We start from the raw sequence: 24263 nt of genomic DNA on the forward strand, positions 1-24263 counted from the left end.
TGTATGCCTCTAGTGTGTGGCTGCAGCCCTGCGGGGACCCTGCCTGAGGGCTGCGACGAGGCTGGCCGCTGCCCCTGCCGGCCGGAGTTTGACGGCCCTCACTGTGACCGCTGCCGCCCGGGCCACCACGGCTACCCCAACTGCCGCGGTGAGCGGAGGTCCAGGGTGGGGCCTGGGTGGAGCAGGAGGGCCAGCCACGGGTGCCTAGGTAGGGCCTGACCCCGTGTCACCTGCAGCCTGCACCTGTGACCCCCGGGGTACCCTGGACCAGCTCTGCGGGGTGGGCGGAACGTGCCACTGCCGTCCTGGCTATGCGGGCGCTGCCTGCCAGGAGTGCAGCCCCGGCTTCCACGGCTTCCCAGACTGTGCCCGTGAGTGCCCGTGCAGGGGGCGGGGAGGGCAGGCGTGTCCCCACCGCGTGCCCACACCCTGCCTTCCTCGCCTAGCCTGCCACTGCTCCACCGAGGGCTCCCTGCATGCGTCCTGCGACCCCCGCAGCGGACAGTGCAGCTGCCGGCCCCGTGTGACAGGGCCGCGGTGTGACATGTGTGTGCCTGGCGCCTACAACTTCCCCTCCTGTGAAGGTGAGCCTCGTGCGGTGTTCACGTCACGTGCCGCGTGTGTTGTCCACGGGCTGTCGCCACGACTGCACGTACCGCGTGTGCTCATCTGTGCCCTGCGTCCGTGAGCGTCCGTGTGCCGCGTGTGCTCATCCGTGTGCTCTGTGAGCGCGCGTGCATGTTTTTGTGCAATCGTCCTCAACGTGCGAGTTCATCGGCCTTGTTCACGTGCTTTGTGCACAGCCTGTGTTCACACACACACACGTCTGCGGGCCACGTGTGCTTGTCGCGTGTTCACAACTGTTCTCTGTGGTGGGGGAGGGCGCGTGGGGACCAGAGTGCACAGGCACAGCCCACGGTTTCACGCCCACCCATGTGTGTGGGAGGTATACGGGCCGGCTCCCATGCAGCCTTGGGTCCGGGCCGGGCCTGGGGAGGCCCTTGGCCCTCAGAGTCAGTGACCACAGGCCGGGTCTCTCCACAGCTGGCTCCTGCCACCCTGCCGGCCTGGCCCCGGCCGATCACAGCCTTCCTGAGGTAAGCCCCGGTCGCCCTCCTCGGAGGTCATGCCATCACTTCCAGGAGTCCATCACTCCCTGGCAGCCGCAGGGCCCATTTGTCCCCCTGGTTGGTCCTGTCCCCATTCCAGGGACATGCCAGAGATGGGGCTGGGTCGGGGCTCCAGGGCTGAGGGTTTTGGGTAGAAGGGCAAGGACCCATCCTGACCCTCAGTCTCACCTTCTCCCAGGCACAGGCCCCCTGTACGTGCCGAGCCCACGTGGAGGGGCCCAGCTGTGATCGCTGTAAACCTGGGTTCTGGGGGCTGAGTCCCAGCAACCCTGAGGGCTGCATCCGTGAGTCTGGGGGTGTGTGTGGGAGTGCTGGGGAGACTCTGGTGGAGGGGAACGGTGCAGGGAGGTGAGGGCCGGCCCCACAGCATCCAGGCCCGCTCTACTTTCCGCCAGGCTGCAGCTGCGATCCCCGGGGCACGCTGGGCGGACTTACCGAGTGCCAGCCGGTGAGTCTGAGGGCCGAGCTGCCTAGGGGCTGTGGGGCAGCACATCCAGACTCCACCTCCCCCGGCCTGGTCTCACCTTTCCTCTCGGCCTCAGGGCAACGGCCAGTGCTCTTGCAAGCCTCACGTGTGTGGCCAGACCTGCGCGGCATGCCGGGACGGCTTCTTTGGGCTGGACCGGGCCGACTACTTTGGCTGCCGCAGTAAGTGCCCCTGCAGCCCTCAGCCCATGTCCCGGCATCCTGGGGGAGGCCAAAGCAGGGGAGGGACGAGGGAGGTAGGCGCCTGGGTCTGGGAAGGCCTGTGCTACACACAGGAGGGAGGGGCTGCAGGGCTGCTCCGGTCTTCCTCCCCTCCTTCCTGCGCCCCTGGCTGACATCTCTGATCAATCTCAGTGTCTTGTTATTGTCCAAACCCCTGGGCAGCCCCTAGTGGTCAGTAGGAGTTGGCTTTTTAGCCCCTGTTGCTCTCCACAGACAGTGGACAGAGCCCCAGGGGCCTGGGTGGCCGGAGCAGGGTCCGGAGCCCGGTGGGGGCCAGCAGCATTGACCTTGCTCCCTCCCCCTGCAGGCTGCCGGTGTGACGTCGGCGGTGCGCTGGGACAGGGCTGTGACCCGAGGACGGGCGCCTGCCGGTGCCGCCCCAACACCCAGGGCCTCACCTGCAGCGAGTGGGTGCCCCACCCGCGGGGCTGGGGGGCAGGGGGCTGGCAAGGCAGCTGATCTGCTAGAGACCCTGCGGGCTGCCTCTGACCACCCCTGCCGTGGCCAGGCCAGCACGAGACCACTACGTCCCCGACCTGCACGGCCTGCGCCTGGAGCTGGAGGAGGCAGCCACGCCAGACGGCCACACGGTGCGCTTTGGCTTCAACCCCCCTCGAGTTCGAGAGCTTTAGCTGGAGGGGCTACGCGCAGATGACGCCCATCCAGGTGGGTGAGGGGCTGCCCTCCCCCATGTCCGCCTCGAGGTCTCCCCGTGGCGGGAAGGGGCCACGCCGATTCTCCGTGCCCCTGCCCCCCCCCAGCCCAGGATCGTGGCAAAGCTGAACGTGACCTCCCCCGACCTCTTCCGGCTCGTCTTCCGCTATGTCAACCGTGGGCCCACCAGTGTGAGCGGGCGGGTCTCTGTGGAAGAGGAGGGCAGGTTTGCCACTTGCACCAACTGTGAGTGCCCGGGGGCCGCCCCGCTCCCCCACTGCCCGTCCTGACCCAGCCCCCCCCGCCCCCTCCCCTCGCCCCAGCCCCACCTGGGGCCTGCACCCGCGCCCTGGCCCTGGGGGAGCTGCCGCCCGGGGTGGCCCGTGGGCGGAGTCTAGGAGTCTCATGGTCCATGTCCCCAGGCACAGAGCAGAGCCAGCTCGTCACCTTCCCGCCCAGCATAGAGCCTGCCTTTGTCACCGTGCCCCAGAGGGGCTTCGGGGAGCCCTTTGTGCTGAACCCTGGCACCTGGGCCCTGCTCGTGGAGGCCGAAGGGGTGCTCCTGGTGAGCCGGGGGCTGAGCGGGCTGGAACTGGGCCCTGGGAGAGGGCCGGCGTACCGACCTGTGCCCCGCCCGCCAGGACTACGCGGCCCTGCTGCCCGGGGTCTACTATGAGGCAGCGCTCCTGCAGCTGCGGGTGACCGAGGCCTGCACGTTCCGGCCCACCGGCCAGCGCTCCGGGCAGACGTGAGAGCCGGCCTGGCGGGGGTGGGGGGCCCGAGCCTCCCGGTGCCCGGCTGCTCGCCTCTGCTGACCGCAGCCGTGTCCTCCGCCCCCACCCCAGCTGCCTGCTCTACACCCACCTGCCCCTGGATGGCTTCCCCTCAGCGGCTGGACCCGAGGCCCTATGTCGCCATGACAACAGCCTGCCCCGGCCTTGCCCCATGGAGCAGCTCAGCCCCTCACACCCGCCCCTGGCCGCCTGCCTGGGCAGTGATGTGCGTGTCCCTGGGACCTCGTGGAGGGGCAGGGAGGACCAGGACTGGGGAAGGTGTGCCCTTGGCCTGGAGGATGGGGAGGGGCTGGGGCCCATGCTGCCGGGACAGGCCACAGGTTTGAATTTGGGACCTCACTTGTAGATGGGGTGTCGGTGGCCCCTGCCCTCTGTGTATCGTGAGAAGGCTGCAGGGCCTTCGTTACTCCGAAGACCCAGGCTAGGCCTCTGGGCAGCAGGCCCTCAGCAGTGCTGAGGCCAGCAGGCCTTGGGGAGGCAGGGGAGGCTCGGAATGAGAGGGTGGAAGGCCAGGTGGCCATGGGGGTGCCCTGGAGGGGTGCCCCAGGCAGCAAGGACCACAGGGGCGCAGACTCTGGGACTGGGGGGAGGCTGTGGAAGCAGAGGGTGGTATGGGCAGTGTCCAGCAGTGTCTGGGGAGGACATGGGGGCCTGGGGTGGGGACTCTGATCACGTGCCCCCCCCCCCCCCAGGTGGACGTTCAGCTTCAGGTCACAGTGCCGCAGCCAGGCCGCTACGCCCTGGTGGTGGAGTACGCCAATGAGGACTCCCGCCAGGAGGTGGGCGTGGCCGTGCACACCCCCCAGCAGGCCCCCCAGCAGGGGGCTGTCATGCTTCACCCCCTGCCCTTATAGGTGCGCAGGGAGGGGAGAGGACTCAAGTCCCGGGGAGCTGTGTGGGAGGGCTTGGGCCCCAGGGCTGCCCCGCCTGCTGACCGCCCCTGCCCCATCCCGCAGCACCCTATGCCGGGGCACTGCCCTGGACGCCCAGCACCACCTGGCCACCTTCCACCTGGACACGGAGGCCAGCGTCCGGCTCACGGCCGAGCAGGCACGCTTCTTCCTGGTAAGGCCCTGACCCCTCCACGGCGCAGGCCCCCCGGCACTCCCGTGCTGTCAGGCCCTTCAAATTTTAAGTGGCATCAGTTGAAGCATGGTGAGCCCGGGTGGCCGTCAGCAGCAGCACCATTAGTGTGCACCCGCTCACGTTTCTTCTGGAATCTTCCTCACCTGCAGGGTTTGGGTATTATTTCCCATGGGTACAAAATATAGACTTATTTAGAAAGCATTCCCCTCTCCAATGCGGGGCGGGGTGTGTGTGATGGATTGGAGTTGGAGGAGAAGGAAACCATGTTAACAAGAGGCCACTTTCTGATGTAATTTACGAGAACACCCCGGTGTGAGGAAGGGGTTGTTCGGCGGGGTCGTTGGCGTCATGGTTAGGTTGCTGCTAGACCCTCTTCGCTCTGAGGACTGAGTCATGGTGCGACGGGCCTCTGCAGACCTGTCTGCGACGCCCAGAACCCACAGGAGGTGTCCCCTCACTACGGGACCGAGCAGGTGACGTCTGTCTCGTCAGAGCATCACACTCACCGCGTTATGTTCCCTCCCTCGGGCCTTTAACAAACGCATCAGTGTTGACGAGAGATTTGCAAACGGAAGGAGAGCGCCGCGGCCGCCCGCCGCACAGGCTCGCGGCAGTTGGCGCGTTACTCGCGGTGCTAGAGCACGGACCCCGTGGCTTCCACCCGACTTACTGATGTCAGGGCGCGTGCGGTGTGTCCCCCCCAGCCCTGTGGCGGGGAACTGGGGTGTTGTAAAGTGTCCACAGAACCACGTCACAGGCATGCCTGGTGTGCCCCCCACCCCCGGCACCCAGCACAGGAAGCCACACGCCCCGTCCCCAGACTCCCCCCGGCTCTAACAGCCGCTACGTCAGCCTGTCCCGGAGCTCGTCACTGGAACGCACAGGCCAGTGGGTGCTGATGCCAGGTCGAGACGGGTTTTTGCTGTCGCTGTGGCCACGCGGCCTTCCGGGTCTTCCCGAGGGGCGTTTCCAGACGGCTTTGATGCCTTGTGTTCTGTCCCGGCCACACGCGCACCTACGTCGTGCCGGATGACACAGGGCAGAGGAGCCCGCTCGGGAGCCCACGCCGCTCAGGGCCCGTCCGTGCCAGCTCCCTGTAGCTGAGGGGGAGGCTGGGGGCCAGCGTGCCGTCGAGTCCCTGTAGGGAGCGACAGGGTGGGTGGCGGCGAGGAGAGCTGCGACGGGCAGCCAGAGGAGGCAGGGACTCGGTGCAAAGAGGGGGACGCAGGTTGGATGTGGGGTGTGGGAGGGGCCCCCCGCCTGCGTTTCCCCGTCCACGCCTGGTCCTCTCTCTGCAGCACAGTGTCACACTGGTGCCCGTGGAGACATTCAGCTTGGAGTTCGTGGAGCCCCGGGTCCACTGTGTCAGCAGTCACGGTGCCTTCAGCCCCAGCAGGTGTGGGGTGGGGTGGGGGGGCAGGAGGGGCTGGGGCAGCCAGAGGGGCACGCTGGCCAGGTGACAGGGATTCACCTCCACGCTCATCCCCAGTGCCACCTGCCTGCTCTCTCGCTTCCCGAAGCCGCCCCAGCCCATCATCCTCAGGGACTGCCAGGTGCTGCTACTGCCCCCTAGCCTCCCACTGGCCCACTCACAGGATCTCACGCCCGGCGCACCCCCGTCGGGGCCCCAGCCTCGGCCCCCCACTGCCATGGACCCCGACGCGGAGCCCACGCTGCTGCGCCACCCCCAGGTGAGGGCCCGGGCCAGGAGGGCCAGGCGTGGGCAGGGACGGGACTCCAGGCCCTCCACCCTTGCCCAGGTCCCCACCCCTGCACCTGCTCACCGGAGCCCCTCCCTCCCCGCAGGGCACTGTGGTCTTCACCACCCACGTGCCCGCCCTGGGCCGCTATGCCTTCCTGCTGCACGGCTACCAGCCAGAGCACCCCACCTTCGCTGTGGAGGTCCTCATCAGCGGGGGCCGCGTCTGGCAGGGTGAGTGGCCGTGGTGGGCAGTGGGGCCAGACCCCGGATGAGCAGTCTGTCAGGGGTCTCCTCACACAGCTGCACTGTGTGGCGGTCGTCACAGGACGAGGACAGATCCGTCCTGCTGTCAGTTCTCAGACGGGGTGCCCAGGGCCCTGCGCAGACAGCAGCCCCAGCCTCCCGGCCCCCTTCCCAGATTCCGCTCTGACTCCGTTTTATGAGTCAAGGTTCACCCTGTCACATACACGGGTACCCAAGGGTTCACCGTGGGACACACGGGAACGGTCCTTGTGTTTCTACTTAGTGTGTGTTTTGTTTCCGCTGGCCAAGCTCAGGAATCTGCACCTGACCCGTGTCATGTGAGTGGGACCCGCGGGCGTCCTCAGGCGGGTCACGGGTCCACGTTGTGTGTCACAGACGCACGCTCCTTGGCAGGCAGGGCATTGTCTCGTGGTGTCTCTTCCTCCCTGGTGACTCCAGGAGGGTCCCAGGATGAGGCCATGGGGCCAGGGCTGGTCGGTGGGGTGTGGGGGGGGACACACTGACCTGCCTTTCCTTCCCCCTCCAGGCCATGCCAACGCCAGCTTCTGCCCACACGCCTATGGCTGCCGCACCCTGGTTGTGTGTGAGGGGCAGGCCATCCTGGATGTGACCGACAGTGAGCTCACCGTGACCATGCGCGTGCCTGAGGGCCGGTGGCTCTGGTTGGTGAGTCCAAGGCTGTCTTGTCTGTGTGCAGAACTCTAGGGGCCTGATGTGGGGCTAGCCTCTCTGGGTGTGGACGTCCTGAACCTGTTAAGGGACCAGCCATCCTCCTACCTGTCACGCCATCGGCCACTCGGCCCGGGTGTGTCCCCCATTTGCCTTGGGGCAGCCCCGTGCCAGGTGCCAGGGAGCAGCAGCTTTGGGGGGCCTCCAGGCCAACCTGTGAGGCTGTGGTGCAGGGCGAGTATCTAAGAGCTAAGATGTGGTCCACCAGTTCCCCTAGGGCCCTGTTGGTCAGGGTGGCCTTCCTGGAGGAGGAGGAGGCCTGGACAGAGGGAGGGCAAAGGCATGTCTGGCAGGCAAAGATGGGAGGGGGCACCAGGAGGCTGGGCACTCCTCATAGCCCCCAAGCTTCCATTAGGCCACAGAAGCTGACCTCCCTCTGAACAGCCCAGTGGGGCCCCAGCACCTGTCAGCCTTGCTGGGGCCCAGGCCTGGGGTGTGTTGCTGCCACTATGGTCTTGGCTGTCTGGCTGGACCCTGGCCAGTCACAGAGACCCCCTGGCCATGTGCTCCTGCTGGCAGGCTCTGGTACACTCCCTGACCCCGGGAAGTTGACCAGGCCCTGATCCCCTAGGAGTATGTGCTGGTGGTCCCCGAGGAGGCCTACAGCTCCAGCTACCTCCGAGAGGAGCCTCTGGACAAATCTTATGACTTCATCAGCCAGTGCGCCAGCCAGGGCTACCACGTCAGGTGGGCTGGGGGCAGGGCGAGGGGCCGGGGCTGGGCTGGGACAGGGCAGGGGGCTCAGGGCAAGGGTGGGGGTTTGGAGCAGGGCGGGCGGGGCTCCGGGCCAGGAGCTGACCTCACCACCTGCTTCTCACCACAGCCCCACCAGCTCGTCCCCGTTCTGTCGTGATGCTGCCTCTTCTCTCTCTCTCTTCTATAACAACGGGGCTCGGCCTTGCGGCTGCCACGAAATGGGTGCCACGGGCCCTACGTGTGAGCCCTTTGGGGGCCAGTGTCTCTGCCGGGCCCACGTCATCGGCCGTGACTGCTCCCGCTGTGCCACTGGCTACTGGGGCTTCCCCAGCTGCAGGCGTGAGTACCTGAGCTCACGGGACCGCCAGCTGGGGGTGGTGCCTGCTCCCCAGGGGGCTTCCTAATAGAAGCAAGCGTGGCTGCCATGGCCAGGAGGAAGTTCCAGCGCTTGGCAGACCCACCCTGCTGGCCCCTGTGTCCAGGACCTCGGGCAGCGGGGGGCCTGGGCCATGCAGGGCGTCACACAGGTTCCAGGGACCAGACGGCAATTCTGGGCGACTGACGCCCCGCAAAGGAGCTGCCTGAGGCTTGGGGCCTGGAGCTGGGTGACACCGTGCCAGGGTGGGGGTGGGGGTGTCCCCCGGCTGCAGCCAGGGCCTCTGATGGGGCAGAGCCGTTCGTCGCCCTCATGCACGCTCCCCACAGCCTGCGAGTGCCGAGGCCGTCTGTGTGACGAGCTCACAGGCCGATGTGTCTGCCCGCCACGCACCGTCCCGCCTGACTGCGTCGTCTGCCAGCCGCAGACCTTCGGCTGCCACCCCCTGGTGGGCTGTGAGGAGTGTGACTGCTCAGGGCCCGGGGTCCAGGAGCTCGCCGACCCCACCTGTGATGTGGACAGTGGCCAGTGCAAGTGAGCTGGGCAGCGGGGCTGTCCCCGTGGCCCTGGGGTGGTCCTGGGTCGGGCGGCATTGCCGCTGAGGGCACTCTCCAGTCGGGGGTGGGGGAGGGGCACGCCTTGGGGTCCGCCACCTCGTGGGCCACCTGCGGTCTCCGTGCAACATGAGAGGTCGGGTGGAGGGGAGGCTGCCAGCCGCTGAACTCCCTCTGTCAGGTGCAGACCCAATGTGACCGGGCGCCGCTGTGACGCCTGTGCCCCTGGCTTCCACGGCTTCCCCGGCTGCCGTCCCTGCGACTGCCATGAAGCGGGCTCCGTGCCCAGCCTGTGTGACCCCCTCACAGGCCAGTGCCACTGCAAGGTGAGGGGCCAGCGGGGCCCTGGGGCTTCCCTGACAATGTCGGGAGAGGCGGCCCGTGGGTGAGGGGTGACGAGGCAGAGCGGGTCGGGCTGTGCAGCGCACGGCCGACCGACCCGTCCTGCCCTCCTGCCCCCAGGAGAACGTGCAGGGCCCACGGTGTGACCAGTGCCGCCTCGGGACCTTCTCCCTCGATGCCGCCAACCCCAAAGGCTGCACCCGCTGCTTCTGCTTCGGGGCCACTGAGCGCTGCAGGGGCTCGGCCCACGCCCGCCGTGAGGTGTGCGGGCAGAGGGACCCAGACCGGGCGTGGCTTCACGTCAGGGAGGGGACCCGTTCCCCCAGCAGGTGCCCCCTGGGTGTTCAGCTCGATGCCCCTCCCGTGTGCCCACAGCACGTGGACATGGAGGGCTGGACGCTGCTGAGCGGTGACCGGCAGGTGGTTCCTCACGAGCTGCGAGCAGAGGCAGAGCTGCTCTACGCTGACCTGCGGCGTGGGTTCGAGGCCTTCCCTGAGCTGTACTGGCAGGCCCCACCCTCCTACCTGGGGGACAGGGTGAGCGGGCGAGCCAGGCCCTGGGGAAGGCACTGTGAAGGTGGGGGTGAGACAGCAGCGAGGCTGCCCATGTCCAGGGAGGGATGGGGACGCTGTGAGGGTGCCCAGGCCTAGCCCGGCCCCCGGCCCCAGGATGCCCAAGGCCACTGCTGTCGACTCTGGGCCCATGGTCAGGGTCTGGCCAGGTCACGACCCTCTGCCCCGCCTCTAGGTGTCGTCCTATGGTGGGACCCTCCGCTATGAACTTCACTCGGAGACCCAGCGCGGAGACGTGTTCATCCCCACGGAAAGCAGGCCGGACGTGGTGCTACAGGTGGCCGATGGCGTGCACGGGGCGGGGCGGGAAGGTGGGCACAGCCAGGCAGGACGGCAGGCAGCCCGGCGGGCGGCCCTCACCCGCCCGTGCACCTCCCCAGGGCAATCAGATGAGCATCACGTTCCTGGAGCCCGTGTACCCGGCGCCCGGCCACGTTCACCGCGGACGGCTGCGGCTGGTGGAGGTGAGTGATGCCGGCCTGGGCACTCGGGTCCCTCCTGGACCCCGCCACAGCCCGGGGAGGCCAGAGGGGCCTCAGGCGGCCGTGCCTGCCCTCTAGGACGGAGAACGGGGCCTAGGAGCAGGAGCGGGCGGGCGCTCATCCTCTCCCACACGCTGCTTCCCTGGCTGCCCGCGGAGCCCTGACCCCCGACACATGCTCGGGTGCTCTCAGCCCTGCAGTCCCCTCCGTGGGCCGTCCGTCGTCTCCCACTGTTCTTTCCGCTCGTGGTCTTTCCTTGCCTTTCTAAAGAAGCTGCCTGTAGTTTCTGCCGCGTCCCCATGTCCGCCTCGGGAGCCGCGGCTCTTCCAGCTCGAAGTCTCGGACTTTCTCTGAGGTGTCTTTTGGTGAATAGAAATTCAGATATTTAGTGTACTGAAATTTATCAATTTTTCACGTGCAGTTAGTGCTTTTGTCTCATTTGAGGAAGTATTTTTCTCTTTGAGATTAGAACGTACTGGCCTATGAGCTTAAAGTATCTTCTTCGTGTGTTTGAATTCTTAACGCGTCTGGAGTTGGTTTTTGTGCCGGTGTGCGGGAGGGGCCCAGGTGCTGGTTTCCCCACGGGTGGTGGGCCGTTCTAGCCCCCGTGTCACTCCCCTTGTCCCCCTGAGCACGGTTGCGGCCCGCAGGGGAACTTCCGGCACACGGAGACGCACAACGCCGTGTCCCGCGAGGAGCTCATGATGGTGCTGGCGGGCCTGGAGCAGCTGCACATCCGTGCCCTCTTCTCCCAGACCTCCTCGGCTGTCTCCCTGCGCGGCGTGGCGCTGGAGGTGGCCAGCGAGGTGGGCGGGGGGCCTCCGGCCAGCAACGTGGAGCTGTGTATGTGCCCGGCCAACTACCGTGGAGATTCGTGCCAGGTGAGGTCGTGGGGGCGGGCACCCCCTGCTCCGTCTCCCCGGTTCATTCCCCACCCCCTGGGCGCCATCCTCCCAGCAGCCCTGCCTTCCCACCACGGGCCAGGCCACCCGGTGGCTTATCTGTCTGCCACTCCACTGTCACCTGTGTCCCTGCCTGGCCGTCCGTGCACACAGGGGCTCTGTGTCCCTTCACTGCCCGGTCTACCCAGGCATCGGTCGCCTCCCCACTCCCTGCCTTCCCTCCGTGTCTCGCATTCGTGCAATCGCTTGTTCATCTGGGGGGTTTTGTGACTGAACGCCCACCTGCTCAGAAGAGGTGTCTGGGGGCACAGAGAGGCGACCCCAGTCCACAAAGGGGGCGCTGCTCACCTGAGCCAGGGCATCCATATGGCTCTGGGGGCTCTGACTTCGTGTCTCTAGCCTGTCAGGGCCAGGACCCCTGAGGGTCTGAGAGCATGGTCCTTCACCTGCCCCTCGGGCTGGCCCTGCTTCCTTTCCTGACCACGGATGCCTCTGCCCCAGGAATGTGCCCCTGGCTACTACCGGGACATCAAAGGTCTCTTCTTGGGTCGCTGTGTCCCCTGTCAGTGCCATGGCCACTCAGACCGCTGCCTCCCTGGCTCGGGCGTCTGCGTGGTGAGTGGAGTCCGGCAAAGGCAGGGCAGACACCCCAGACGCAGACTAGGGAAGATAGGGAAGACCAGGGGCCTTTGGGTCAGTAGTACAGATACACTGGGGTCCGGGGGAAGGGAGGTGTCCTGGGTGGGGCACTGGCTGGCCTTGGGCATCAGGTCCCTGGCACGGTTACGGTGAGAGCTGGTGGGAAGCAGAGCCTCCACTGTCAGTGCTGACCCGTCCCTTCTGCCCCAGGGCTGCCAGCACAACACGGAAGGTGACCACTGTGAGCACTGCCGGGCGGGCTTCGTGCGCAGTGGGTCCGAGGACCCCATGGCCCCCTGTGTCAGCTGCCCGTGCCCCCTCGCAGTGCCTTCCAACAAGTAAGCTGGGCCAGCCCTCCCAGGGTCGGATGCCCTTACAGCCCCGGTAGGGAAGGTCACCGTCCCCTACCTAGTTGGGCCAGCACTGCCCTCTGGAGGCCAGAGCAGCTGGGGTGGGCTGGCCTGCAGCTGTGAGAGAATCCCCTCGTGTTCGCAGCTTTGCCGTGGGCTGTGTCCTTCGAGGAGGGCGCACGCAGTGTCTCTGCAAACCCGGCTACGCGGGCGCCTCCTGCGAGCGGTGAGCAGGCAGGCGAATGGGCCGGAGGGGGGGCGGGCGGACTGGTAGGTGGGGGGTGGGCGAGCTTGCAGGGGGACGTGCGGGAAGGTGGGCCTCCGGGCGGAGGGACCCAGGCCACTGACCCCGCCGTCGTGCACGCCCCGCCCCAGGTGCGCGCCCGGCTTCTTTGGGAACCCGCTGGTGCTGGGCAGCTCCTGCCAGCCGTGCGACTGCAGCGGCAATGGTGACCCCAACCTGCTCTTCAGCGATTGCGACCCCCTGACCGGCACGTGCCGCGGCTGCCTGCGTCACACCGCCGGGCCCCGCTGCGAGAGCTGCGCCCCGGGCTTCTACGGCAACGCCCTGGTGCCCGGCAACTGCACCCGTAGGCGGGCCCGGTGGGCGGGAGCTCGTGCGGAGGGGCGGGCGTGGGGAGGCGGGCGGGGGCAGTCCAGCCGCGAGATGGAGGGACTGAGGGTGGAGGAGGGCCGTGTTGGGCTGCAGCTCAGGAAGGGGGCGGTCAGGGCCACTTCCACAGAACCCCTTGTGCAGGGTGTGACTGCTCCACGTGCGGGACAGAGACCTGCGACCCCCACAGTGGGCACTGCGTGTGCAAGGCGGGAGTGACGGGGCCACGCTGTGACCGCTGTCGGGTAGGGCTTCCGGGTAGGGTGGGGCCTGCGGGCCGGGGCGGGGCCTGCGGGCCGGCCAGGGCAGAGCCTGACAGCACTCCGTACCGCAGGAAGGATACTTCGGCTTCCAGGACTGCGGGGGCTGCCGCCCGTGCGCCTGTGGACCGGCTGCGGAGGGCTCCGAGTGCCACCCCCAGAGTGGGCAGTGCCACTGCAGGCCAGGGGCTGGAGGAGCCCAGTGCCGTGAGTGCGCCCCCGGCCACTGGGGGCTGCCTGAGCAGGGCTGCAGGCGTGAGTATGGACAGGTGGGGTGGTGTGGGGTGGCCGGTGCCCCAGGACCCTCTGCCAGCCACTCACCACACTCTTCCCCACCTAGGCTGCCAGTGCCAGGGGGGCCACTGTGATGTGCACACGGGCCGCTGCACCTGCCCTCCTGGGCTCAGCGGGGAGCGCTGTGACACCTGCAGTCAACAGCACCAGGTGCCGGTGCCAGGCGGGCCCGGGGGCTGGGGCGCCCGCTGCGAAGGTGCGTCCCTGTGCTCTAGCCCCGCTCCTCTCTGCTCCTCTGGGGGCACGTGACCTCTCTGTTAATCTCCACTTCCAGAGACATCCTGTGACCCCCAACTCCTCATTTTTCCACGGGACCCCTGGGCTCTGTGCTGACCTCACTTCCGCCTTCTGATCCCCAAGTCCAGAACTCGCCAACTGATCCCTGTCGCCCCTGGACCCACCCTGACCTCGTACTGACTTCCTGGCACCTGCCCCCTTCCCTCCTGACTTCTTGGTCCCCGTGCTGACCTTTCGGTTGATCTGCAACCCCCATGCTTACGTCTGACCCTCATAACCTCGTCACCTTCAACTTAGCTTAGTGTTCCTGTGCCAACTCCATGACCCTTGGCTGACCCGTCCCCACCACACTGACCCCGTCAGTCAGCCCCCTGCCCCACACTGACCCACGTGTGCCGCCCACAGTGTGTGACCACTGTGTGGTCCTGCTCCTGGACGACCTGGAACGCGCCGGCGCCCTCCTGCCCGCCATCCGGGAGCAGCTGCACAGCATCAACGCCAGCTCTGCAGCCTGGGCCCGGCTGCACAGGCTGGACGCCGCCATCGCTGACCTGCAGGTACCTCTCAGCCTGGCCCCCTCAAGACTGTCCCCTCAGGTGCGGGCTCTCATCTTCTCTCCTCCCCAGAGGCAGCTCCGGAGCCCCCTGGGCCTCCGCCACGAGACCACGCAGCAGCTGGAGACCTTGGAAGAGCAGAGCTCAAGCCTCGGACAGGACACACAGAGGCTGGACGGCCAGGCAGGACCCTGGGGACCCCTGCCTGAGAGGCCCCTCCCCCAAGGCTCCCTGGGATGACCCTCCCCTAGGAAGCCTCTTCCCCCGGGACCCTTCCCCTTCAGTAGACTGCGCCCCCCAGAGACCCCTCTCCCAGGGCCCCAGACTGTCCAGTGTCACCCCGATCCTTGGTTCAGGCTGTGTCCTGACAGGATGCCACGTCCACAGGCCACAAGATCCCTCTCCGAGGCCCGCCGGCTGCTGGCCAGCACTGAGGCCTCACTGGGCCGGGCACAGAGGCTGCTGGTGTCCATCAGGGCTGTGGACCGCATCCTGAATGGTAGGGGCTAACCCAGCCGGGCAGGGGGTGCTGGGCAAGCAGAATGGCGCTCGGGGTCAGAGCGGGGTGTGAAGAACCGGCCGGGTTTGGCTGTTTAGACGTGGTTGAGTCAACGGCGGGGCAGTGTGGGAGGCAGGAGAGGATGCGGTGTGGCCAGACAGAGAGGGAAGGTGGGCACCGTGGGGCATGCTGGGGCCCTTTTTGGGGATACCGTGCTCCCCCTTGGGGGTGCCCTGCTCCACAGGAAAACTGGTGGTGGATGCCTTAATTACAAACAGAGCAGTTGGCAAAAGGAGAGACTGGGGGGACCTGGCCCAGCCCAGGGGTCAGGGAGAAATGAAATTGCAGCTGAGTGCAGACCCAGAGCCGGGGCTGGCGACGCCAGGAGGCCAAAGGGGACAGGCGGAGCAGATGGGCAGCGGGGCGTTGGGGTGGGGGCTGAGGAAGGTGGGGGGGGGCGAGGAGGTGAGGCAGCCGAGCAGAACTATGGCCTGGAGCTGGGTTTTACGGGTCATCCGGGGGATTCCCGGGGGGTAGTCTGGGCTCTGACATGCTCGGGTGGGGTCTGGGGCGTGGGAGCCAGCGGGCCGAGGTCTGCTTGGGCAGCAGGCCAGCCCCAACAGCCCCCACCCTCCCCGCGATAGAGCTCGAGTCCCAGACGGACCACCTGTTCCCGGCCAACGCTTCCGCCCCGTCGGGCGAGCACGTGCGCCGGACGCTGGCCGAGGTGGAGCGGCTGCTGGGGGAGATGCGGGCCCGGGACCTGGGTGCCCCGAGAACAGCGGCTGAGGCCGAGCTGGGTGTGGCCCGGAGATGTGAGTGGCTGAGATCAGGTTGAGATGGGGCAGATGGGGGCTGGGCGGGCACTGGGCAGGGAGCCGGTTACTGCCCAGACAACAGCCCCCCTTGGGGTCTGGGCCAGTGCTGGCCCGTGTGCAGGAGCAGCTGACCAGCCGCTGGGAGGGGAACCAGGGACTGGCCACACGCGCCCGGGATCGGCTGGCCCAGCACGAGGCTGACCTCATGGACCTTCGGGGGGCCCTGAACCGGGCAGTGGGCACGACTCGGGAGGCTGAGGAACTCAACAGCCGAAACCAGGAGCGCCTGGAGGACGCCCTGGTAAGGGACCCTCCTCTCCTGCTCCCTTCTCCCGCTCACCCTCCTGCCCTGTGGCCCCTTGTTCCCACCCTGTCACACCTCTGTTCTTGTTACCCCCCTTTCTTCCCCGTGGCCTCCAGCACCGGAAGCAGGAGCTGTCCAGGGACAATGCCACTCTGAGGGCCACTCTGCAGGCCGCCAGTGACACCCTGGCCCAGCTCTCTGGGCTCTTGTCTGGTATGGACCAGGCCAGGGAGGTGAGTGCCGCCCCTCCCAGGGGCACCGAGACAGGTTCCGATGGGGGTCTGCGCGCAGCAGGGGAGGGTGAGTAAGGGATGGGGTCGGGGGTCCCACTTAAGCCCCCGCACCCACCCCCTCCCAGGAGTATGAGCGCCTTGCTGCCAACCTGGATGGGGCCCGGACGCCCCTGCTGGAGAAGATGCAGGCCTTCTCGCCGGCAAGCAGCAAGGTGGAGCTGGTGGAGGCCGCTGAGGCCCACGCGTGGCAGCTGGAGCAGCTGGCCGTCAACCTGTCCAGGTGCGAGGCCCGCAGAGCGCCCCGAGGACACAGCCAGGTCCTTCCTGGGGCACAGCCAGTCTGGGAGGGCTCCTGGAGGAAGAGCCCATTGTCCCCACAAGGTCCCGGCCAAAGTCCTGGCCCATGTTGGCTGCGAGGCATAAGAAAGGCACGCCTGGGGCGCCTGGGTGGCGCAGTCGTTAAGCGTCTGCCTTCGGCTCGGGGCGTGATCCCGGCGTTCCGGGATCGAGTCCCACATCGGGCTCCTCCGCTGGGAGCCTGCTTCTTCCTCTCCCACTCCCCCTGCTTATGTTCCCTCTCTCGCTGGCTGTCTCTGTGTCACATAAATAAATAAAATTAAAAAAAAAAAAGGCATGCCTGGCGGGCAGCAGGGCAGGGGCAGAGGACTGGGGGCTGGAGTAGGCAGGCCGGTTGGCCCGGCAGCTGTGATGGCAGGAGAGCCGGAGGATGCCTGGGCCCCGGGCCCCTGACCTCCACACCCCATGTTCCTCTCCTGTCCACACACAGCATCATCCGTGGAGTCAACCAGGACCACTTCATCCAGCGGGCCATCGAGGCCGCTAACGCCTACAGCAGCATCCTCCAAGCCGTGCAGGCCGCCGAGGGGGCTGCTGGCCAGGCGCGACAGCAGGCACATGACACGTGGGCGGTGAGCCCCTGCCCCCCCCGCGCCCCCCCCTCCCCGTCCCCCATGACCCGACCTTGGTTTCCAGCAGGCAGGTATGAACCGCCTCCCCCCATGTTTGTAGATGGTGGTGCGGCGGGGCCTGGCGCCCCGGGCCTGGGAGCTGGTGACCAACACCAGTGCCCTGCTGGAGGTCGTCCTCAGGGAGCAGCAGAGGCTGGGCCACGGTCAGTGCTGGGCAGCCCTGTCTCCGGTCACACTGGAAGGGGGGCGGTCGTAGTGACGGTGGGAGGGAGGGCGATGGCTGCCCCGTGCGGGAGTCCTGCTTACCCCCGGCTCGGCGCGTTGCCCAGGGAGCGCTGCGGAGCCCCACCACCCACCCTGGCCTTGTGGCCGGGCCCTGGGGCTGTGGGGGGGCCAGGAAGGGGTTTCTCCTGCTGTCCTGACGGGGAGCCTGGTGGATGAGAAGCGCGTGCTGGCTGCCAAGGGCACCCGCTCCGCTGCTAGACCCTTGGGGTGCTGGCGGCCCCCGGGCGGTGGCCTGGCCCTCCCGAGCTTCCCTCGTGTGATCTGTGGGACGGGTATAATCACATGTGCGTGGGGCTGCGGTACTTCCCCAAGCCGAGGGCCCTCATGTCTGGATGTCTCTGTGTGTGTGTTGGCCTTGGCCCCTCCTGGTGAGGCGGGCCGAGGTGGGCTGTACGTATGCTGGGAGTGGGGGCTCTTGGGGCTGAGGCTGCCTTCCCCCGCAGTGCGGGTTACCCTTCAGGGCACCGGGACCCAGCTCCGAGATGCCCAGGCCAGGAAGGAGCAGCAGGCGGCCCGAATCCGGGAGGTACAGGCCATGCTGGCTATGGACACTGGTAGGTCGGCTCTCGTCCTTGCCCTTGGCCTCTGCTTGTCCCAAGTGGACGCTCCCCCCACAGGCATGGTGCCAGGCATGGCATGGTGCCAGCCAGGGTTCTCCAGTGGGCTCTAATACCTGTACAGTCCAGAGCGGTGGACAGCCCCAGCCCCGGGAACCTGTCGCCAGTCAGGAAACCACACGAAATAGCTCCAAGGAGCAAGTGAAAGTGGGAAGGGAACAGGAAGTGTTTTGGAGAGAAATAAAAGTAGGTTTGGGGGGGGCACAGGGAGTGTGCAGCAGGGACATTTCATCCCCACAGGTTGGGGGCATTGGGCCTTATAGGGCTCCCAGGAAGGACATCTGAGGGAGGGTATAGTGGTTGGACTGCATGGCGTGGAGGTGGGGGCACGGAGGCCAGGGTGGCTGGAGCCGAGGACCCAGGGAAGGCCTCTGGGCGAGGGGTGATGCGGCCGACCCAGGGTGATCTGCACAGCCGCCGACTTGAGAGTAGAGCGTCCCCGTGTGCTCGGACGTGGGGGCCTCGGAGAGGGCGCTGGGACAGATGACTGTGGCCATGGGGAGACAGGGCTGAGCTGACACGGGTGTCAGGGTGACCAGGCTGTGGTCTAAGAGGCTGGTGCGGGAGAAGCTGTCCAGTGGAGGACGGGACACGCACATGCTGTTTGGCCTGCCTGTGGTTCTCTGGAGATGCGTGGGGGGTGGGCGCCCCTATTGCCAGCCCCTGTCAGGGCAGATCCGGGGTGCTCCTTGACTGTGCCCCTCTGAACTTTTCTTTTTTTTTTTTTTTTTTTAAAGATTTTATTTATTTATTCGACAGAGATAGAGACAGCCAGCGAGAGAGGGAACACAAGCAGGGGGAGTGGGAGAGGAAGAAGCAGGCTCATAGCGGAAGAGCCTGATGTGGGGCTCGATCCCATAACGCCGGGATCACGCCCTGAGCCGAAGGCAGACGCTTAACCGCTGTGCCACCCAGGCGCCCCCCCTCTGAACTTTTCTGTACGCTGCCTGCCACAGATGAGACAAGCAAGAAGATTGCTCGTGCCAAAGCCGTGGCTGCCGAGGCCCAGGACACGGCCGCCCGCGTGCAGTCGCGGATTCAGGACATGCAGAAACACCTGGAGCGGTGGCAGGGCCAGTACGGAGGCCTGCGGAGCCAGGACCTGGGCCATGCCATACTCGACGCGGGCCGGTCAGGTGGGCCCCGGGGCACCGGGCCCCTGGCTGGAGGGGCGATGGCCGGGGCCTGGGTGAGGCCAGGCTGCCAGCGTCACGCCCTCTGCTCCCTGCAGTGTCCACCCTGGAGAAGACGCTGCCGCAGCTGCTAACCAAGCTGAGCCTCCTGGAGAACCGCAGCTCGCACAACGCCAGCCTGGCCTTGTCCGCCAGCATCAGCCGTGTGCGGGAGCTCATCGCCCAGGCCCGTGGAGCGGCCAGCAAGGTGAGTGCAAGCGCTGGGGACGAGCCGTCCGGAGACCAGGCCGGGGACCCTGAGGAGCCACGTGTCCCCCCACACAGGTCAAGGTGTCCATGAAGTTCAACGGGCGCTCAGGGGTGCAGCTGCGTGCCCCCCGGGACCTCTCCGACCTCGCCGCCTACACCGCTCTCAAGTTCTACCTCCAGAGCCCACAGCCGGAGCCCGGCCGGGTCCCCGAGGACCGCTTCGTGCTGTACATGGGCAGCCGTCAGGTAGCAGGCGGGCGCGGCGGGCCCCCGCCGGGAGTGGGCAGGCTGGCTGGGTCCCTGTCCGGCTGAGTCTCCTGTTGCCGCAGGCTGTCGGGGACTACATGGGCGTGGCTCTGCGGAACCAGAAGGTACACTGGGTGTACCACCTGGGGGAGGCGGGCCCCGCGGCCCTCAGCGTCGACGAAGACATCGGGGAGCAGTTTGCAGCAGTCAGCATTGACAGGTGGGTGGCCCGGCCCCCTGTGCTCCCCCCCACCGCCTGGCGGGGTCCACTCCTCACACCCCCTCTGCCCTCAGAACCCTCCAGTTTGGCCATATGTCCATCACGGTGGAGAAGCAGATGCTCCATGAGACCAAGGGTGACACGGTGGCCCCTGGGGCCGAGGGGCTGCTCAACTTGCGGCCTGACGACTTCGTCTTCTACGTGGGAGGCTATCCCAGCAGCTTCACGGTGAGCCTGGCCGGGCGGGCAGCCCTGCACTCCCGTCTCAGCAAGTCCTGCTCCCTGTCCGGCTGCACGCTGAGGCCTTCACTCGGGTCTGTCCTGGGGGGCGAGGAGCCCTGACTGTGCCCTGTGCCCACAGCCCCCCGAGCCCCTCCGCTTCCCCGGCTACCTGGGCTGCATTGAGATGGATACGCTCAACGAGGAGGTGCTCAGTCTCTACAACTTCGAGGAGACCTTCCAGCTGGACACGGCCGTGGACAGGCCTTGTGCTCGGTACGTGCAGCCGGGGCCTGCCCTCATCCTGCCTCGGCTGGCTCTTGGCTGACCCGTGACCTCTGACCTGTAGCTCCAAGTCAACTGGGGACCCATGGCTCACAGACGGCTCCCACTTGGACGGCTCCGGCTTCGCACGCATCAGCGTGGAGAGTCAGATGGGCACGACCAAACGCTTCGAGCAGGAGCTGCGGCTCGTGTCTTCCGACGGGATCATCTTCTTCATGCAGTACCAGGCACGCAGGCTGCCCGGCCCCAGCACACAGCCCCGCCGCCTCCCCTCCCCACCCCATGCTGACCCTGCCCGCCTCCCCTCAGGACCAGTTCCTGTGCCTGGCTGTACAGAAAGGCAGCCTCCTCCTGTTCTATGACTTTGGCGCAGGCCTGATGAAGGCTGAGCCCCCACACAAAGAGATGGAGAAACTGCTAGCCATGACCACGGCCAGCAAGGCAGTAAGGCTGGGCTCAGGGGCGGGCAAAGGGAGGACCCGCAGGACACACGGCTTACCCTAAAGCCCTGGCCCGCGGGAACCTTGCAGATCCAGGTGTTTCTGCTGGGGGGAAGTCGTGGCCGTGTCAGCCGCGTGCTGGTGCGCTTGGACAGGAACAACGTGTTCAGTGTGGACCACAGCAGCACGCTGGAGCTGGCCGACGCCTACTACCTGGGGGGGGTGCCCCCCGACCAGCTGCCCCCAAGGTAAGCCGGGGGGCGTGCAGGGGGCAGGCCCAGGGCTTGAAGGCGGTGGCCGTCCTCATGCTTGTCCCCTGCAGCCTGCGGCAGCTCTTCCCCTCCGGAGGCTCAGTCCGCGGCTGCATCAAGGGCATCAAGGCTCAGGGCAAGTACGTGGACCTCAAGAGGCTGAACACGACGGGCATCAGCTCGGGCTGCACTGCCGACCTGCTGGTGAGCCCACCCCCGCCCTGGCTGGCAGCACCCCCACCAGGCCTGGGCCATGGGCCCTCATGGTCCCCCTCCTGTAGGTGGGACGGGCCATGACTTTCCACGGCGATGGCTACCTGACCCTGAAGCTCCCTGATGTCCCTCCCGCCACGGGCCACATCTACTCCGGCTTCGGCTTCCGCAGCACCCAGGACGTCGGTCTGCTCTACCACAAAGCATTCCTGGTGCGTGCGCCCCCGCTCCCAGCAGCAGCAGTGTGTGTGGGGCTCCGGGGGCTGGAGGGTGGGAGTACGCGTCCCAGCCTGGTCCACTGACTTGGCCACTGTCCCCAGAACGGGCCGTACCAGGTGTCCCTGGAACAGGGCCGTGTGACACTCCGGCTGCTGAGGACAGAGGTGAAGACTCGAGGGAGCTTTGCCGATGGTGCCCCCCATTACGTGGCTTTCTACTGTAACGACACGGGGTGAGCCTGGCCCACCGGGCCTCTGGCGGCGCTGTCCAGGGACAGGGAGGCGGCAGTGCTGCGGACGGATGGGGCAGGGCAGGGGACACGCTGCTCTCCCCTGCAGGGTCTGGCTCTATGTGGACGATCAGCTTCAGCAGATGAAGCCCCACCAGGGGACACTCCCCAGGCCCCAGCCCAGCACTCAGGAGCCCCAGCAGCTCTACTTGGGAGGCTTGTCCAACACCAGCGACTCCAACTTCCGTGGCTGCATCAGCAACGTCTTCATGCTGCGGTGAGCTGCGGGCAGCGGGGGTGGCGGTGCCCACTCCCCACCCCACCAGTGCTGACCGTGTCACCCTCCTCAGACCTGTGGGGCCGCAGCGCGTGTTCAACCTGCTGCAAGACTGGGAGAAAGTCAACGTGAGCTCAGGCTGTGCCCCCACCCCACCCCCCCAGACCCCGGCACAGGCTCCTCGAGGACTTGGGGCCCCCGCAGCACAGAAGGTGGGGCACCCGGAGGCTGGTGCGCTGGCAGGGGTGGGGGGCGGGGAGGTTGGTCAGAAGGCGGTCCCCACACAGTCCTGCTTCCCATCTGATCCCCCCAGGCTGGCCGACGCAGCCGCCAGCCCCCCCCGGACCCTGCCTGCACACCACCCTGGCCTCTCAGGACCATCCGAGACGCCTACCAGTTTGGGGGCCCCCTGTCCAGTTACCTGGAGTTTGCCCACGTCCCGGCACCCCCTGGGAACTGGTAAGGCTGGGCCAGGTGGGGAGGGTACAGAGGGGCCACCCAGGCTGACGACCTTGCTTGACTTTCAGGTCCCACCTCTCGATGCTGGTCCGCCCTCGCACCCGGCGTGGACTCCTGCTGCTTGCTGCCCCCCTCCGGGCCAGCAGCCCTTCCCTGGTTCTCCTCCTGAGGCACGGACACTTTGTCGCTCAGACAGAGGGCCCAGGGCCCCAGCTCCGTGTCCAGAGCCGCCAGCGTGCACGGGCAGGCCGGTGGCACACGGTGAGGAGCTGAGGAGGGGACACGGGCTGGGTCCTGGGAACTCCCATTCTGACGTGCCCCCTCCTGCCCCCAGGTGTCTGTGCGATGGGAAAAGACTCGGATCCAGCTGGTGATAGATGGGGTCTGGGCACAGGACCGGGAGGGGCCCAGCCAGCAACACCAGAGGGCAGGGAGCCCCCGGCCCCACTCTCTCTTTGTGGGGGGCTTCCCGGCCAGTGGCTTCAGCCCAAGGCTCCCAGTGAGAACCCCCTCCATCTACCCCCTCACCCCGAACCACCTCACTCTGCACCCTGCCCTCTGCTCTTGCTTCCACCTCCCTACCCAGCCGAATGGCCCTCCATGGCCTCTGGGACCTTCTCCCACACCAGCCTATCTGTGTCCCACAGGTGGCCACTGGCAGTTCCCGCTTCAGTGGCTGTGTGAGGAGACTGAGGCTGGACGGGCGGCACCTAGGGGCCCCCACACGGGTGATGGGGGTCACGCCATGCTTCTCAGGCGCCCTGGAGAAGGGCCTGTTCTTTGCAGACAGCGGGGGTGTTGTCACCCTAGGTCTGTAGGGTGTGGGTGAGCCCCTGGCCCAGTGGGGCGGGAGTGGGGCTCTAAGGGGGGGGGGGTCTCGGCAGCCCTGCCCCTCCTCACAGCCCCCTCCTCACAGACACTGTGGGGGCCACGCTGCCTCACGTGGCCCTAGAGCTGGAGGTGCGGCCTCAGACGGCCACCAGCCTCATCTTCCACCTGGGCCGGGTCCAGAAGCCACCCTACCTGCAGCTGCAGGTGCTGGCCAAGCAGGTGAGCTGTGGGCAAGGGGGCTGTGGCCACAGGTGGGATTGGGGTTCGCAAGGCCCTCCTGACCTCTGCCCCCCACTCCAGGTTCTGCTGCGCGCAGACGATGGTGCAGGGGAGTTCTCCACGTGGGTGACATGCCCTGCAGCCTTGTGTGATGGGCAGTGGCACCGACTGGCAGGTGAGCCAGCCCCCCCCCACCCCTGCTTTTCTGAGTAGAGCACCCAGGAGGGACAGTGGTGGGCCCCCACCCCCCCAGTTACAAGGACCCCGCACCCACAGTGACCAGAAGCGGGAACACGCTCCAGCTAGAGGTGGACACACGCAGCAACCAGACCTTGGGCCCCACGCTGGTGGCCTTCATGGAGGACGGCCACCTGCCTCTGCACCTCGGGGGCCTGCCTGGTGAGCACGGCCTCAGCCTGGGGGTGGGGGTCACCCCACTTTCATCCACTCTCCTGTGATGGGGCAGTCAGGGAGATGGAGGCGTGGGGGAGGGGGAGAGTGGGACGGTGGCCTCTGCTCTGACCTGTCTCCCCATCTTCCCCTGCTCCCCCAGAGCCCACGAACACACGGGCTGGGCCTCTAGCCTACCGTGGCTGCATGAGGAACCTGGCGCTGAACCGGTCCCCCGTCACCTGGCCTCGCTCTGTGGGCATCCAGGGGGCAGTGGGGGCCAGTGGCTGCCCAGCACCCTAGTGAGCTGCCCCTCCAGCAGACATGCAGGAGAGCCTTCAGGGGCGCCAGCCTGGCGTCCACAGGAGGGCCATCCCAGGCAGGCAGGCTCCCACCTCTCAGAACTTCCAGCCCCTGCACTCAGCCCACTCACATCAAGTCTATCTGGACTCTAGATTCTAGGGGTAATGCATCTTCTTTCTGGAAACAGTTTTAAGTTATACCTAATGTTTTGGACTGGGGTTTTTAATACTTTTTATTTTTCAGCTTCATGAGATTTTCCCTCCACCGATTTCATAACATGAGAAATCTGCCCTGCTTCTTAAAAATTAAAAAATAACTTCTGTTTAACTGAGTGTTGACTTTAAATGTGAAAGGAGTAGAGCAGTCAGAGGCGGATCTAGACCCTGGACGCGCTCGCGGGGGAACCACCTGCCAGGGGGCTCCCCTCCTGGGCACACAGGAAAACCAGAGGTGGCA

At 66.8% G+C, this 24263-nt stretch overlaps 1 protein-coding gene across 1 annotated transcript in view; it reads left to right on the forward strand.

The window, feature by feature from the left end:
- Positions 1 to 24134, forward strand: part of LAMA5 (laminin subunit alpha 5) — a 50273-nt gene extending 26139 nt beyond the window's left edge. The window contains 69 exon segments of the mRNA XM_045795177.2: positions 14 to 148; positions 237 to 371; positions 447 to 584; positions 1045 to 1097; positions 1309 to 1414; positions 1526 to 1578; positions 1673 to 1778; positions 2146 to 2245; positions 2347 to 2446; positions 2448 to 2504; positions 2600 to 2738; positions 2915 to 3057; positions 3134 to 3240; positions 3338 to 3491; positions 3979 to 4125; positions 4127 to 4140; positions 4243 to 4351; positions 5671 to 5768; positions 5862 to 6063; positions 6179 to 6305; positions 6865 to 7004; positions 7639 to 7754; positions 7891 to 8102; positions 8469 to 8673; positions 8875 to 9019; positions 9156 to 9296; positions 9411 to 9572; positions 9784 to 9885; positions 9989 to 10072; positions 10741 to 10971; positions 11494 to 11607; positions 11842 to 11969; positions 12127 to 12207; positions 12357 to 12571; positions 12739 to 12839; positions 12929 to 13109; positions 13195 to 13344; positions 13791 to 13942; positions 14012 to 14122; positions 14327 to 14438; positions 15083 to 15253; positions 15361 to 15557; positions 15677 to 15793; positions 15919 to 16073; positions 16581 to 16722; positions 16823 to 16925; positions 17451 to 17561; positions 18581 to 18760; positions 18856 to 19004; positions 19082 to 19252; positions 19336 to 19472; positions 19547 to 19700; positions 19834 to 19967; positions 20041 to 20203; positions 20286 to 20420; positions 20507 to 20664; positions 20739 to 20871; positions 20949 to 21092; positions 21201 to 21331; positions 21438 to 21605; positions 21679 to 21817; positions 21919 to 22064; positions 22133 to 22325; positions 22399 to 22563; positions 22712 to 22874; positions 22981 to 23114; positions 23196 to 23289; positions 23391 to 23513; positions 23668 to 24134. Of these exon segments, the coding sequence (XP_045651133.2) occupies positions 14 to 148; positions 237 to 371; positions 447 to 584; positions 1045 to 1097; positions 1309 to 1414; positions 1526 to 1578; positions 1673 to 1778; positions 2146 to 2245; positions 2347 to 2446; positions 2448 to 2504; positions 2600 to 2738; positions 2915 to 3057; positions 3134 to 3240; positions 3338 to 3491; positions 3979 to 4125; positions 4127 to 4140; positions 4243 to 4351; positions 5671 to 5768; positions 5862 to 6063; positions 6179 to 6305; positions 6865 to 7004; positions 7639 to 7754; positions 7891 to 8102; positions 8469 to 8673; positions 8875 to 9019; positions 9156 to 9296; positions 9411 to 9572; positions 9784 to 9885; positions 9989 to 10072; positions 10741 to 10971; positions 11494 to 11607; positions 11842 to 11969; positions 12127 to 12207; positions 12357 to 12571; positions 12739 to 12839; positions 12929 to 13109; positions 13195 to 13344; positions 13791 to 13942; positions 14012 to 14122; positions 14327 to 14438; positions 15083 to 15253; positions 15361 to 15557; positions 15677 to 15793; positions 15919 to 16073; positions 16581 to 16722; positions 16823 to 16925; positions 17451 to 17561; positions 18581 to 18760; positions 18856 to 19004; positions 19082 to 19252; positions 19336 to 19472; positions 19547 to 19700; positions 19834 to 19967; positions 20041 to 20203; positions 20286 to 20420; positions 20507 to 20664; positions 20739 to 20871; positions 20949 to 21092; positions 21201 to 21331; positions 21438 to 21605; positions 21679 to 21817; positions 21919 to 22064; positions 22133 to 22325; positions 22399 to 22563; positions 22712 to 22874; positions 22981 to 23114; positions 23196 to 23289; positions 23391 to 23513; positions 23668 to 23807 (9356 nt within the window). The 3' untranslated portion in view covers positions 23808 to 24134.
- The last annotated feature ends 129 nt before the right edge of the window (positions 24135 to 24263 follow it).

The sequence above is a fragment of the Ursus americanus genome, chromosome 22, assembly GCF_024610735.1.
Source record: "Ursus americanus isolate L20-20 chromosome 22, mUrsAme1.1.p, whole genome shotgun sequence".
NCBI lineage: Eukaryota > Metazoa > Chordata > Mammalia > Carnivora > Ursidae > Ursus > Ursus americanus.